The sequence below is a fragment of the Dunckerocampus dactyliophorus genome, chromosome 13 (genome assembly GCF_027744805.1).
Source record: "Dunckerocampus dactyliophorus isolate RoL2022-P2 chromosome 13, RoL_Ddac_1.1, whole genome shotgun sequence".
NCBI lineage: Eukaryota > Metazoa > Chordata > Actinopteri > Syngnathiformes > Syngnathidae > Dunckerocampus > Dunckerocampus dactyliophorus.
In genome coordinates, this window is record NC_072831.1 from 19,824,908 (window position 1) to 19,841,591 (window position 16,684).

Here is a 16,684-nt window from a genome sequence, read left to right on the forward strand (position 1 = left end):
CTTCCTGATCTGTAATAATTCTTGTTCTTTCAGCCACGGCCCAAATCTCATGACCATAGGTGAGGTTGGGAACATAGATCAACATAAAACATAGGTGGTCAACTGAGAGCTTGGCCTTCCGACTCAGCTCTCTCTTCACCACTGCGGTCCGGTACAGTAATGGCATTACTGCAGACCCAGACGCCGCGCCGATCTGCCTGTCGACCTCACGCTCCAACCTTCCCTCACTCAAGAACAATCTGTTGCTTTTGTGTCTCAACGAACATTATAGTAACATTACGGACAGCTAGTGACCAGTGTAGAATACTACATATTATTGCAACATCCGTGAATGTGTCTTCTGAATGCCCAGTATTTGTATTTTAGTTCATTTCGACATTTTTATGCTTTATATGCTTATTTTAGGCACCATCTGAAAAGTTTTAAATCTGTTTCTAATTCTAATTTTAATATTTAGCAAATTTAGAGGCTTTTCCCCCCTACTTTGTGACATGATAAAAAAAACAAACAAAAAAAACGTCCTACCTGTGACTGTTAGCACCATGCTAGCGACCTGATAGCCAATGGGATTGCGGGCCACACACTCATAGCGGCCGGCATCAGCGGTGCCCACATCCTTCACCTCTAAAAAACCCTCAGTGCTGATGTGGAATTTACCGCTCTCTGTCACCTGCACGCCGTCCTGGGAGAAAGACAGGGTGGAGTTGGTCAGGTCAGACAAAGGCTAGAAGTAGACTAGACTAGACTAGAAGGTATGGGAGTGATACATGGAAACCTCAAGGTACCTCAAAGAACAAGACAAAAAGTGTTTTTGCTTTGATAATGTCATAAACTTGTCAGAATTGAAGGATATATCATTTATGGACCAAGAGCTGGTAATAAAACAATGATGGGTCTATAGTCGTAGTTCAAGTGGTTAGATTAAAATGTGACGATATTTCTCGTATAGAGGAAAGCTGTCTCGCTGGAACAGGTCATCCAGAAGTCAGACTGGCTATGGCATTGCTACTGTGAATGATAATACACGTAATGTGGAAGTTGCAGTGCGCGAGGCAGGATTGGAACCGCACATTCAGTGCTTTACGCACACAATAAACCTTGCAATCGAACTTACCTTGGTGATCCCAGCGTCACTCGTCAACAGCTGTGGCAGTGTTAATGTCCAAGCAGAAGCTGTAGTAATTCTACATTTGATCAAACTTACTAAACTTTTCAGATCAAAACACAATCGCTGCATTAAACTCCTATCAAAACATGTGATACTAGTGTCTAATTATCTAAGCACCACTGTAGTTCTTTTAGCGTAAACACAAAGCTGATCTACTGCAATCTATTTTACATGTGTCTTTTCAAAACTACCTGTCAACATACTGTAAATGATTAGTACTAGCAGCTACAACTGCCATCATTATTTTAACTTTTACAATATTTAGTTTTTGTTTCAATTTGTGACAAAAGGTTGAACAGTTAAAAGCATCATGCTTAGATTATGCATGCAAACTTATAAAACATTTCAAAATAAATAAAAAGTCTGTTTGCCCACTCCTGTATTTTGTTGCTGTAGTTTTCTGTAAAGTAATGTGAAAATATCGTCTCGTCCCTTGAACCCAATATCGGGTATCGGCTCGTCTCGTGAGCTGGGTGTATCATGACACCGCTAGTAGATCGTATCATGGTCTGATGGCCTTTGACCTCAGCTATATCAGCCATATTGTTCGAGATTCATTTGGCTGTTATACCAATTTGACTTTTGGCAGCTACCGTCACCATCTTGTTCCCAATTATTAAAATCTCTTATAAAAGTAAAACCCCACAAAGAATCCTGTATAATAACAGTAAAGGTAAAGGTGTTTGATGATCACTATTACTAACTATTGTAGACAAACGAATAACCATGCCCCAAGCCCTGTTCCCACTTACAATGTCATGACCCTCTCATGGCCACATAAAACGAAACTTTTAGCATCTCACCTTGTTCCAGGTGAGGACAGGTTGTGGCTGGCCCTGAGCACTGCAGGGAATCTGGACGTCCTGGCCAGACTCCACCGTCACATCCCTTGGAGCATTTGTGAAAACAGGCGTTACTGAATGAGTTAAAACATACACACACACATGCGCATGTGTTAATGATTATAGGCCATTACAGTACAGGTAGAGTGCATTTTGCAATCAGTCAATGCAGACAAGAAACCCAGGAAGTTTGCTGTCCTGCTTATGCTCACAGACCAGAACATAATCTACATTGTTCTGCTCTCTCATAGGGGGCAGAACAACATTCAGCACTTAAGATCAGAGTTGAACTACCTGTATATCTGTGTGTTGCCAGGATTACTCAAATACTAATATACCAATTTTGACAAAACCTTATGGAGATGTGCGGCATTGTCCTAACACTTTGGCCTTGATGGAAGTCTAGAGTTCATGAAAAGTGGTTGTATAATATAGCAATAATATAGTTTTTGTGTAGTACTGTTCCCAAACAAAGGCACCCACAAATAGTGAGAGAGATACAGATTGTGGGATTATTTACAAAATACAAAGTAGATTTTTTGTCATTTACTTAACCACACAAAAGTCTTACTGCCTGTTCATTATCCTCTATGACCCAGGAAGTCATAGTCATAAGACATAATACACATAATCTTTATTGAAGACATCTTGAAAATGTAGTTTTAAATTCAAAAGTGTACCAAAATGGGGCCATATCATTGATGGATGCTTTGGTATATAAAATGTTATGAATATTGCAAATGTTGGACAACATTTTAAAGTAATCTTTAAAAGTTCCTAGGTGGCTAACCATTTTGACCTCAACTGTCGATCAGTAACTAACACCTAAAAACACATTAACACAAAGTTGGCATTTGGCAATTGTGTTGATTTTTGTGAACGGTGTGGCCTTGGCAAAGGTCTGCATTCTACTCGATCACATTCTAATCACATACGATCATTACAGCATTGCTAAAACAATAACCAATCAAATGACGGCCTAAGAACTTTGAACATAGTAGCAACTAGTGTAACACTGCGTTATTGTATTGTATTGTATTTGTACTTTATTTATCCCACAGCAGGGAAATTCACTTGTTACAGCAGCAAGCAAAATACGCAAGTAAAGAATACAGTGTAAAGAATACATAGTGACTACAACATGTTAGTTTTATAAAGTGCATTAAATAGTCGTTTAACACACAGTCTAACAATACAACTAGAAAAAGCAGTGTCCACTGTCTTCAATGGATCAGTGTAAAGTACAAATTCCAGAATTAAGTATCTAAATCTAATCAAGTGCAGCACACTGGAGATAAACATAAAATATGTTGGTCACCACTTGACTACATTTAACTCATGCACACACACACGTACACGCACTCACACACAGTCAACTGCAGTACTGAGCATTGTTACAGAATGACTCAATGCGTTCTCCTGTCTGAGAGCTGAGATGACACTCTAAAAGCCGAGGGGTTTGGTGGAAGACTGTGACTATTTCCCCCCACTCACTGCATTTAAACTCCTCCAGGGTTCTCGTGCTGCAGCTAAGAACCACCTGGCCCTGGGAAAATTCTGCTAATGTTTCACAAAAAGATTGTGATCTTGACTAATAACTGCCCACAAATTGAAACTGGACACTGAAAAATACCCATTGTTCACAACATTCTCAAAAAATCCCTGGGTGAATGCTAATCTATATGCATCCACTCCCTCTATGTAAGGTGTTCATTGTGTGGCGCGTGGGCCGCTGTTTTTTTTTTAACATTTTTTTTATGTGGCCGGTGGAAAAGGTTTGGACACCCCTGCCCTATCTTATAGAATGTTATTTTGCAAATATAGTAAACAGACACATCAAGTTGATTCATGCTTTCACTTGGAAAGCCTTGTGTTATAATGCACTACGCATGTCAGTCCAAAGCATACCACAGTTATCGCACACTGTCACCATCATCGTGTAGAATTTTAACAGAGTGAAGCCATTACACAACATATACTTTGAGCCATGTTAACAGTCATTACGACATGGAAAAACATGGAGTCATTTCAGGATTATAGACTGCCATACTTTCCTATTTAATGTCAAACCTGTAATTTTAGCACCCCCCACTGTCACAACGCACACACACGCACGCACGCATGCACGCACGCAACAATCATCTGCATACAAGAAACCTTCAAACACATGAATTACAGCAGACTGAACCGCCCAAAGTGACATTTCTTTAAGCATGTACATACATTGTCACGGTTTAATAGCAAACATACACAAGTTAATTAGCTGTTAATGGAGGGTACGTCATCAGTTTCACAATATTTACATTACGTCACCTAGCTCTCCCTTTCTCCTCTTTGAAAAACATGCAGTATTCACCACACTAATCGTTTGTGTGTGACTGCCATGTTTAATAGTGGAGCGGTCAACGTGGTTGGTCATCTTGTCTTAAATCATTCTTAGAGAAATGTATTTATTACGGTTGACAAATTAAAGCATTAGTAGCGATTAACTACTGACAGTATTTTGCTTTTTTTTTTTAAATCGTGTTAAAAGGAAAACCGCACTTTTTTCTTTTTTTTTAACTTTGCCCATCATCCACAATCCTTGAGCTATTTGGGGGCTATTTCCATGAACACACGTCTTCCTCTTTTCTGTGCGTTCTAAAGATATAAAAACAGATAAGAAGAGAAAATGGGACACACCTATTCCTATAAAGCCTTCTGAAAAAAACTCCAAAAAGCACCAACAACACTCTATCTACATAATGTGACCTGTATATTAACCAAGCTAACAGCGACATTGTTATTATTGTTGTTGTTAACAATGTTCCGCTGAAGAACTACAGTATGTTACTGGCATAGTGGTACGTCGCCACACTACACCGGCTAGCTACTAGCTTCACCGCACATTCGCTCACAGCGTGTCAGTGCCACGCTCACAATGCACCAGGCCACTACCGAAAGCTAACGTTACATATTGGAGCTGCTGCTGTGTTTGTATTTTTGACTTTGGAAAAGTCAAACGCTACATGTAGTGTTTCGTTTCTATGTTGCTATGTGAAATCAATGCACCCAGGAAGGATGTTCCCGTAATGCTTAAAATGACCAAAGTACGGCAAAAGACTAAGTATTACATGTTATCATGAATGTACCTGTTACTGGATGGTCACAGCATGTATATAAAAACTATAAAATGTTGGAGGTTTTTGCGTTTTAATAGTGGGCCTTGTAGGTGGACTAGTTGTGTCACATTAGGTGCATTAATGAGCTGCCTCTTTTTTTATGTGTTTTTATATCTTTGGAACACACAGAAAAGAGAACGACGTGTGTTCATGTCTCTCATAAGGATTGTCATTGATTTTTTTCATTGCACTTTTCTTAAAACTCATTCTCAAAGACCCAATCTCGTGTATCGTCTCATCTTGTGAACCGAGTGTCTTGTTACTCCTCTATTTGTTTAGTATAAGCGGATAGACTCCCATTGTACTTGGGAGGGCAAGGTGAGTAGTGGAGAGGAGAAGTGAAAGTGACAAGGCATGTGAGAGTTATCGCTCCAGTGAATGGTAAATTTACATTTCAAAAACAACCAGACGGCACCATTGACAGAGGAAGAGTGATATGCCCTCTTTGTAAGAAGGAGTTTGCCTACCACCAAAGCAGCTTAAGTTCAGCCTACCACATAAACGCAAAGCACCCAGTCGCGAGTGCAGCCACCGCTAATGTTAGCAGCAAAGACTAGAAGACTAATTAACAAATTAGCGATCCATAGCAAAACCCTTGTCAAACACAAAAAGAACACCCCTAGTATGAGCAAGTCTACAAAAGACACGCTGACGAATGTTCTTGCCAAGTGGATTGTGATGGCCAAAAAGCCAAAAGTTAGTGTTACAGTATATAGCAATATTTGCTCTACCACAACAATGTAATTAATTCAAATGAAAACAGTGTAAGGTGAGGGTTTTTCTCAGCAATTTTTTAGGTGAGATTTAAGAGAGAGATCAGATCAATTAATTACAAATCAGAATTAATTAATCTCTCCATTTTTTAAATCTTGTGACAGCACTAGTATTTACTAGTACTAAACAAAAGTATAAATACAACACCTTTGTTTTTGCTTCCATTTTTCATGAGCTGTAAGAGGAGAAGCGGTATAGAAAATGGATGGATGGATGAATTAATTTAAAACTTTCTGTACGTGTACAAAAGGCCCATCTTTCTCAAACATTGTTCACAAATCTGTCTTAAATCTGTTTTAGTGAGCATTCCTGAATTCATCCACCTCCTAAGTGCAGCATATCAAGGTGCTGATTAGATAGTATGATTATTGCACAAGTGTGGCTTAGGTTGGCCACAATAAAAGGCCACCCAAATGTGTGTTTGTATTTTTGTTGAGTATATATTATGGCTGCTGGAGTCAAGCCTTCTACCAACTGTCCACCAACCTTTACTTTGAAGTTCCATCCAGTGTACTCACCTCTCTGTTGGATGCTGAGCTGCACGGCGGTGTGCACAGTCCCTACTGGGCTGACTGCCTGGCACTCGTACTGACCCTCATCGTGGGCGGCCACACGAGTGATACGAAGAGTACCAGTTGACAGGACAGAGTGACGGCGGTCCAAAGGTAACGGACTGCCCCCACGTGTCCAAGCAATAACCGGCTGGGGGTAACCTGTCGCCTCGCAGGGGAAGTCCACTGTGTGCCCTTCAAGGACCGACTGATCTTGTGGTGTCACTGTTAATTGTGGTATTGCTGGGGGCCCAGGAGAAATTAATGTTATTGCTTATAAAAGACACCAAGGACAAAATATGAGTTAGAGAAGGACTGCTTCAACCCAAAAAAAGCAATATAATTGACAAAATAATTTGATAATAATCAGTACATATTGTCCTTATCTAGTTTTCTAATCGCTCATCCATTTCTAACATAACACAAGCCTCTTGCAAATGAGGTGGAGCCAGGGCCGAGCCAGAACAATAGATGCTAACGAGCCAGTATCAGAGTCGTTCATACCCAACTACAGGGAGCTACACTTCCCTTTGATCGGAGGTGCTAATGGCAGAAGAGGATTAGACCACAACTCCGCCCAGGCTTAGTGTAAGGAACCAATAGGAGGAGGGTGTTGGCACACCAATTCCGCCCACTCTTACTGTATTTAAGGCCTAGGCTACCAGCACTTATTAGTTCGCTGACGAAGCTCTTCGGATGAGGAGCGAAACGTCCGACACCTTCTTCACTTAAGTACAGATGACGCCTCAAGAAGCCTTTCCCTCGATAACACAATGTAATGCATTTCAGTGTGGAACTACAAACTTGGAAAAAGCAAGATGTGATTGCAGTGAAGCATTTGAACAAAGGTAGCCCAAAAGTGATTTGTGTGGATGAAGCAAATAGAAGCAGTATTATGACAAGTGGGCTATTTCTTCTTTGAAAAAAGTAAAGAAACATCAGTGAAGGTCTTAATGGCAAAAACGTTTGGTGATAGAGATATTGAGACCTACCTTGGACGATGATATAAGCTGTGGCGTGAATGGTATCAACATTGTTGGAGGCAAAACAGGTGTACTGTCCTCCATCTGCCTGGACCACATTTTGAATGAATAGCCCTCCAGAGGGGGTGATGTTGATACGAGCATCGTTTGGAAGTGGTGTTCGGTCTCCTTTGGTCCAGGAGATCCGGGGTTGTGGCTGGCCTGTAGCACTGCACTCCAAAGTCACACTCTCACCGACGAGCACCTCCGTGTTCTGCGGCTGGATCACAAAACTCGGCCGTGCTGGACAAGCGGAGGGAGAAGGGTAGCTATTAATAGTTTTATACAAAATACAGCTGATCCGGACCATAATCAATTGAAAAGTTGGCTTGGCTCAACTGAAGATTAGGTGACTTCATGCCAGTTCAGACAGACTTAAAGCCGACAAACTTAATTAAGGATTAAGGCCGTCAATCGATTAACACATGTAATTGCAATTAGTCACATTTTGTCCATAGTTAACTCATAATTAATCACATAATACCAGATAGAAGTAAGTTTTTATCCATAATAAGGAGGGATGTAAATCTCTTTGTGGTAAACATCTAGATACACAGGTTAAGATACATTTAAAAAAGGTTTTAAAAACAGAATGCTTCGATACAATTTGATACAGTGTACAAACAAAACGATTCAACGGTTACATTTGTTGATGTGAACCCTAGTGAGGCATAGAAATGGATGGATTATTTGTAAATAACTACAGCAAATTTTATGTAAAGGGATATCAATTTTGGAAATATGAGCCATTATTTTATTCAAAAAAATATATACAGCTAGAAATCTCGCAGTTTTTGCATGTTTAATGCAAGTGACAACTTGTCCCACTTTGTTTGATGGCCCTTGAATGCACCATCTAACTTGCTGCACAGATAGACTACTATACTGTATTTTTCCCTGTTTTCTTTCACCTCAATTTTGGTCCCAAATGCTGACACTATGTGGGAATGCTTAAAGGTAAGACTCGATGACCCTATTGAGTGCTAATGTGCGTATTTGTGCAGTGCACCGCTCTGAAAAACAAACCCCAGTTTCGTACTGGTGAATGGTGGGTCTGTATTCATTTAGTGCTTTTAACTTGATGTTGTTCCTGTCTTAGTTTTACATGATACATAATAAATAAGAAATTAGATCGCTATAATGTATGTATGCTTTGCTGATGTGTTGAAAACCTTTCCCGGTGACTAGCTAGCGCATTGCTAATGCTATTTAGATAATTTCTTGTCTTCGGTCATGGTCACATTGACACAAGCCCCCAAATAGCTGTCCTGGACTATGCCTGCTGGCAACTAGCAGATCATAACCCAAATTTTAGGTAACAGTTCAAAGCAAAAAAATCAGCTGAGAGACGGCTAAAAAACGTCTAAAAAACACTTGTTAGTTGGGACACTCCTATGCCAGGGTACCACTGTATAAATGACAATAAAAATACCGGCTGTGCTCCAGTACCCTCTCACTTCTGTCTGTGACAACTCAATTTATAGCGACAGTAGATACAAATAACTTTGGTCTCGTTGCGAGAGCCATCTGCCAGGGCTTTGAAGCTAAACTTACCATTCAAAATGCCCTTTTCTTTGTCCATTTCTGCTAATATTTTTTCCTGCTTGTGGCTCCACGTCCATCACTGCGTTTCTTCAAATTACGGTGTGGGCCGAGGGTCAAACAGGACGTGCACACATTAATTGCCCGTCAAAAAAAAAAAAAAGAAATGAAAAGAAAAGAAATGTACGAGTTAACTTTGACGGCCCAATTTAGAATACAATGCCATTGTAATGCTCACAATGTTTCCCTGGACATTTTCTCTAAACTGCAACAAGCAGTCTATATATTGTTGTCTTCGAAAGAAAGAAGAAAGGCCCCAAACTTCCTTGATTGAAGACAGGGAATATCAATTGTTGGAATATGATCATCTCTGTCTGAATGCCCGTGTCGTACAGAGCACAGTAAGTTGAGCAGAGCATAGTATGATGTAGCTCCTCTATACCTGTCAACATTTGCATTATAAAATCATGGAAATAAGGGAAAACAAAGGAAATTCTGATCTTCCACAAGAATTTCCACAAGCCCCCCTAACAAAAGTAAACTTTTATGCGACGGGGGGATGCTGGTTTAAAGACCTTTTATTTGGAAGGCCTGAAGTTACTGGCTACAGGCTGTATTACTGATAATGCCCAAGTATTGCAGAGTGGACTAGAAAGAAGAGCAAAATACGGTAGGTTTTCTGTGAAAACCGCAGGGTGGACAAGTACAAGCTCATCTTCCCATAGATAATGCCATGTTCTTCTTGATTGGGTGAGACTGAATCAACAGCGCCTCTGCTGTTTGCAGACAGGTAGTGCATGTTATTTTGCCTCAACTGCTTCAAGACAAAATTAAAATCAACCAAATTCTGAACATAATTGATAAATATCTTCCACCTCATAAGAAGATTTAGTTACAAAAATATCTGCCAGTTCATGGATACTTGATTCCTGAAAGCGTCTCATTATGTTTGATCTCCCATGCCACTTTGCATGCAATACTGTATAAAACAACTTCTAATCTGTGCCACAGATTGTGGTCCTTATTTGTCCATATTTGGCTAGTGATTACAGTAGTGTTTGTGCAAAAATGTATACAGCGAGTAGCCCGGTGTTTACAATAACCACAAGACAGGAAACACACAACATCTGCTCTGCAGTGCTGGCCCTCGCCTCGATCGTGACCCAAGAATCATCCAGAGACAACAGTGGTGAAAGCAATGGTGGCAGCAGAATGCTTGATAAATGTATTACTGAGTGTGTGTTTGTATTGGGATTTTTTCTCCATGCTCTGCTCAACTCGTGTCAGTGGGATATGCAAGTTCTTTGACCTTCTGAACTGTGAGGGTGTGAGCCACCCCACGTTCTAAATCTACTTTTATTATTTCAGAAAAACATTCTTGTCATTCTGGGAAGGGCTTAATGTCACTCTGAGAAAGTCCGAAATGGAGGTGTGACAAATGAAAAAAATGCTACTTATGACATCATACACAAATCAGTAGTATCTAATAATCAAAAACTGTGAATGTTTGACAAAATAAAATTAAAAAAAAGGTTTGAATAATTTTAATAAAGCTGTTTCATGTTGAATACGGCCTGTTAGTTGAAAACATGCATATTTAAGAAAATGTACATAATTTTTCCCTAAATAAAGCATTTTCAAGCAGGAAAATGGCTGAATGAACTAAAATACAAATATAAGGCATTCAGAAGATGCATTCAAAGACGTGATGCTACTTAGTAGGGTCAGAATTGTTACTGTAATGTGTTCAGTGAGGCACACGAGCGTCAGACTTGATCGCCGGAACAAAAGGCTTTTATTGCATAATAGTAACATAAAAATCATAATAATACTACTGTTGTGGGCGTAATCCACTTTGAGCTAAAACTCAAATCTGAACCCATAACGTCACTTCCTGTTAACGCAATTCTTGCAACACACAAGCACGTCTTAGTTATGTCTTAAATGTCTTATTTTCTCTGACTAGGTCTACTATATTGGGTAATATGAGTGTAAAGGTGGCTATAGAGGCGTTATTTCATGTCTAGAAGGCTCTAATAATGTTAAAAACCCTATTTCGAAGGTTGTAAACATGTTTTCTATGCTCTAACTACGAACATATTTAATTCATGAATAAGAACTCTTCTACTTCGCAGAAATTCACTGAATCATGGTCAGGTCTGGAAGCAATTAACCGCCATAAACAAGTGATTACTGTACAGCCTACGTAACCAAAGTAGGGTACGGATACCCCAGGGTTATGCAAATTGTCATAGAGTGCATGTGAATAAAAATTCCAAACAGTGTGAGTGCGCTGGTGTCTGAAAGCCGAACACGGAAGACTTATGCAGTGCGCTTGGAACGCCTAATCATCTGAACACTGCCTGCACAGGCCAGGGAGTACAGTGCACAAAAAAGAAGACAGACAGAGATGTTCATTGTTCTGCATGCATTATTTGAACAAATAAGTAAGTTTGATTATTACGTTGTGCATTCAGTGTGTTTAACCATAAACATTTCATTTACATTGTGTGCTAAATGAGAGCTGGTCTTCTTACGTGATGCTGTGACTAATTGGAGGGCATTTCTTGACAGAATGCACTGGCTGGTATATGTGCAGTTGAAAATTATGTGCAGGATTTTTTTGAGCAGCGATTAAGGCCACAAAAACCATATAGACCTTCATCAAACAATGCTATTTCTCTGTGCCTCAATGACATGGTGGATGATATTAAAAAAAAACGCTACTACAGTACATATGAATGAATTTTATGCTATACAGCTGGATAAGTTAACAAATATAGTTGGCCTCGCATATGTCCTGGTGTATGTATGTACATTCAGGGAGGGACAATAAGAAGGACATGCTCTTCTGTACAGATTTACTCTTTACTAAAAGAAATCATATAATTATACAGTAATTAATTAATTAAATATACTGTATCAAACAGGTGAGAAATAATTCAGAGTAAAATGTTTTACTGTGTGCTTACAAACACTAGGTCAGGTCAAATGTCTACAGTAGCGGTGTCCCGATACAACTTTTTCACTTCCAATACAATGCTGATATTGCAACCTTGAATATTGGCCGATACAATATTGACTCGATATCAACAAACTTTAATTATATATTTTATTTATTTGTTTTTTGACTTTCCCGACTGTATTAAGACACGAGTCATCAAATCAGAAGATTAAAAGCAGTAACTTACATGGGGCTCCGAAATATCGCAGTGTGACCTCTGAGGTCTTGACCTCCCCTGCCACATTTTTGGCCATGCACTGATAGACTCCTTGGTCAGTTTCTCTTGTGTTCTGAATCATGAGCGTCCCGTCCTCAAGCAGGTTCAGACGACTGTCGTCTCGCATGTTAAGAGCATTGCTGATGGCACAGAGACAAACAACACACACAATTGTGCATAAGCAAACAAGCAAGTGTGGTGGATTCTTATTAGCTGTGCATTTAAGCAGTTGTGAACGATCAGTGTAACTCTCTTGGTAAGCTGTATCACCAAAAACAACAACAGGCTAAAACAAAAAAAGTACAAGTGAGTATCTTACTTGTTCCGCAGCCAGATAATCTGTGGTTTAGGGTTGCCCTCAGCCCTGCAGGTGAAGTAGACTGTGTTTCCTGATGTAACATCCACATCCTGAGGCTCTGAGGTGATCCTGGGCACCTCTGAAAGATTTTTATAATGGAAGGTTTGAGGATAATTATGCAGAGGTATGAATGCATGTCTGTACATATGTACTTTCCTATCAGCCCTGGATTTTTACTATCGCTCAGAGACAGTAATACAATCCCAGTACAGTAAGCACTTACGTCTTGGTAAAAATTTTTTTTGTCAAATTGTTTGTCAGAATTCAACCATCCACTCCAAGCAACATTAACTATGGATCTTAAAATTGCCTGGATATCTTCTTAGTAGGAACTTAGTCCACATCGTAACCCAATAAAGTAGCAGGCATAGCTTATTATATGGCGAAGGAAGGTGGCTGTTTTAACAGCTGATCGGCTTGCTGTGCATTGTTACGAGAGAGAGTGAGGTGTGGAATGGCATCCATCAAAGATGAATTCTTCTGGTGCCTTGTAATGCACACAGAAAGGGAGATAGCGGTCATACATTCACTAAGAAAATACAGGTTGGGGCTTTAAAGTGGTTGGACTACACAGTACACCCGGGGTCTCAAACTTGCAGCTCGAAGGACCATATTTTGTGGGCCTCTACTTGCCTCTAAAGTCCGACAAGAGTGGTGAGAGGCACTTCAGCTTGCTTAAAGGGAGAGGCTAGTTCACTGGGCAAACAATAGCCAACATGAGTTGTCACACAGTGAAACAGGGGATTCACTAGACATAAACGATTACACGCACGGTGCAAACACAAAAATGTCAGCATAACATGTAGCAGATAAGTAAACAAACATAGGATAACTACTACTATGAGGAATAATAAACAACTATATTCACTCTAAACACATAACTAGCACCTTTTTAAAAAACAAGGGTCGCAAGGCATGCAGGGAAGCCAAAAGCACTCCCAGCAACACAATATTTGAATATTTATGTTTATTTTTTTTTAGTACTTGCTGCAGCCCAGACTCACCTTGCTACCAGTCTCTCCAGCAGCACTATGACTTGCGTATTACAAAACATAATCGCATTTAGTTTCAAATGCAGTGTTTAACAGTTTCAAATGCAATGCACTTAAACCTGTGCATGAATATACCCTTGTGTTTGGATTGCAAAATTGTCAAGTGAATATAGCTATCAAAAATTGCCTCTTTTAATTTATTTAATTTATTGTCAGAAATACTTAATGGCTGCTGTTGATGTGATGAATAGTTCAGGAGTCAAATTCCTCAATGACATTTTGTCCAGACCATAGACACAGCTGGTGTTATATGAAGCAGCTGGGTGTTTCACTACTTCAGACACAAAGAGAGGATGCACCTGTGGGCGTGTGTTTGTGTGTGTATGAGTAAGACCAGGTGACTTATAGAATGGCTCCCACCTGCAAGGACGAAGTCTAGGGGGGATTTACTGTATGTTCTGAAGAGTCTGCCTATTGTTTGTATGCATGTCCACATTTGTGTGCCACCATGTCTGAACTACTTAGTTTGATGCATGTTTCACCAACCTGATATTGATTATCAGCTTATAATGACTTCACTGACACTTCATATAAGCACACCTGCACAATATAATGAGCTCCAAGCCTTATGACGCTGTCAGCTCAAACCCTTTATCAATATGTTTATTTTGGTTGTAGCTGTGATGTTTTACTGTGCTGCATTACACAATGAAAGGAGTTTTAAAATTTGGTAATGACAGGAACAAAAATATTATTTCGGCCACAGTTTCTTGTATTGAAGAAACAAATTGCGTGAATTGTCCAGTGAGCGAGTATTAGTTTTGAATATGCAAACAGAAATTCAATGACATTCCTAGTATGGCATGCACATTTGTAGTATTTGTCTCCGTACCGCAGCTCAGTTCCTCGGCGGTTAGTGTCGCCACTGATCTTCCCTGAAGGCGGGCTGGGTAGTCGCACGTGGCGGCAGCTTGGGCATTTCCTGACTCTGCATACTGCTTCAACAGGTCAGCCAGCCACAGCAACTCACAGTCACAGTTCAACGCATTGGAATCCAGTCGCCTTAATGCACAGTGTACACAAGGAAAATATGATACAGGCATAATTGCAGAGCTCTCTAAAAGTTTAAGTAACATTGGGCTGTCAAGTTTAGTCCAGACCGAACACCAGGAATTTCTACTTGGCTTCACCTTGAGAGAGAAACTGATTTGACAGAAATAAAGAGTTCATGGATTTTTACCCAGGTTTCTCCCAGCAGCTGTCATTGTAGGTCACCATCATAGATGGCATACTATTGCTAAGCAAAACCATTATTGAACCACAGATGACATCTAACTTCAAGGTGAATCAAACTGAATTAAATGGAACTAAAACATAGCCAGAAGTGAAAGAAGCCGAACCAATCAATCATTGTGCTGAACACACTTTGATCATGTTAGTCTGTAGTGGGGTGACCAACCACTACAGTAGTTGATCTGGGGCTGTCAACCAAGCTATTTACTTTATTACAATCCAATGCACCATTATGATGGATTTGAAGGTGTTATTGTGTGAATGTTTTTTTTTTATATCAAAACAAAGAAATAAATAAAAATTAATGCATATAAAATCCTACACCATTTATTTGTCCACTTCTTATTCTGCCTCATTTTTTGTCCACTCCATAGAGTGGTTGTTTCGCAACCTGGTGGTTGCTGTAATCATTCAATATACATCCATTTTCTATGTTGCTTATCCTTATTAGGGTCGCGGGGGTATCTACCTACTGATGACTGGGGGTTCAGTATCTTGCCCAAGGATACTTCAACATTATCACGGGAGGACGGAGGATCGAACCCGCAACCTGGACCCCCTGGACTGGTCGCCAGCCAGCCGCAGGGCACATATAGACAAACAACCACACTCACATTCATACCAATTATCATTCAATATGTTTACACATTTCAACATTCAGTCTGCATTTTTATGACTTTTCAACATTTCAAATTCTACTGTTTTTTTGTCCACTAACTACTCCCATATTTCTCAACCGCTTCAAACCATGCCAACATCAAAATGTTCAGGGGCCTCATCGAAAAAAAAAAAATGTGCGTGCAAATCTGACTAAAAGTCTGCGTGCGCCAGAGACCAAAAATATGGCGTACGGACGAAAATATTCAGACCTATAAAATAGTGGCGTACGCACACATTCACATTCAATTTGTGGTTTATAGATTCCACCTTGACGAGAAGTGTGCGTATGCAACTTTGCCAGAAGTTACGCCCTTTCCAGGCCTCTACTTCACCATAGAAGATCAATGCAAAGGAACTCATGAATGTGGCATCCATATTTAAAGAGCCTTGACTGCACTGGAAGAAGTCGAGGATGAAGAAGCGGACTTTCATGAAAATGACGATTGAAATACTGGAAAAATTGTCATATTTGGAAGACACAGCAGTGGCATAACAAATAAAACAAAGATTTTGTGCTTTTTTTTAGAGGTTGACATGGAGCGTTTCCACTTACAGTCGTTTCATGGCCTGCAGATTAGAGAAGGTCCCTGGGACTAGCTGGGTGATTCTGTTGTTGTGCAAAAACCTGAAGGGAAACACAAGCAAATGTATGAGATGGAGGTAAAGCATGTCTTGAATATCAAGTCTTGAGTTATGTCTCAAGTAAAGACGTGCAGGTCAAAGTCACATCTCAAGTCAAGGCAAGACAGGAGGAGTCAAGTCTGAAGTCACTTACTTGAAATCTGACTGCTTACAAGTCAAAAGCACCGTTTAGTGTTTACCAAATAAAATGCCATTTTAACAATGTAACACGCTGTGAAATTTGACAAATACAATGAATGCATTTTTTATTGTTTCGTTGTTTTTAAATAACCCCAGTGTGTCAAGACTTTGTGAAAGAAAAACAGTGCTGACATAGCGTTCAGGATTTAGCCAGTGCACAGAAATGTAATCCACACATTCGTTGTTTGTACTTAAACCTGACCTGACATTAATATATGCATTGAAGTGAGGCAGATTTTGTGGGAAAATTTGTTGTCTTGCTGTGAATGACACCATAA

General features: G+C 39.8%; 1 protein-coding gene across 2 annotated transcripts in view; it reads right to left on the minus strand.

Moving 5' to 3' along the window:
* LOC129192355 (peroxidasin) overlaps nt 1–16,684 on the minus strand; it is a 67,023-nt gene that overhangs the window by 16,051 nt on the left and 34,288 nt on the right. For both annotated transcript variants that reach the window (XM_054796303.1, XM_054796302.1), the window contains 8 exons: nt 16,138–16,209; nt 14,524–14,693; nt 12,601–12,718; nt 12,252–12,421; nt 7,489–7,761; nt 6,464–6,739; nt 1,972–2,084; nt 526–682 (listed from right to left, as the gene is read on the minus strand). In XM_054796303.1, coding sequence (XP_054652278.1) covers nt 526–682; nt 1,972–2,084; nt 6,464–6,739; nt 7,489–7,761; nt 12,252–12,421; nt 12,601–12,718; nt 14,524–14,693; nt 16,138–16,209 — 1,349 coding nt within the window. The remainder of the gene's footprint in view (nt 1–525; nt 683–1,971; nt 2,085–6,463; nt 6,740–7,488; nt 7,762–12,251; nt 12,422–12,600; nt 12,719–14,523; nt 14,694–16,137; nt 16,210–16,684) is intronic.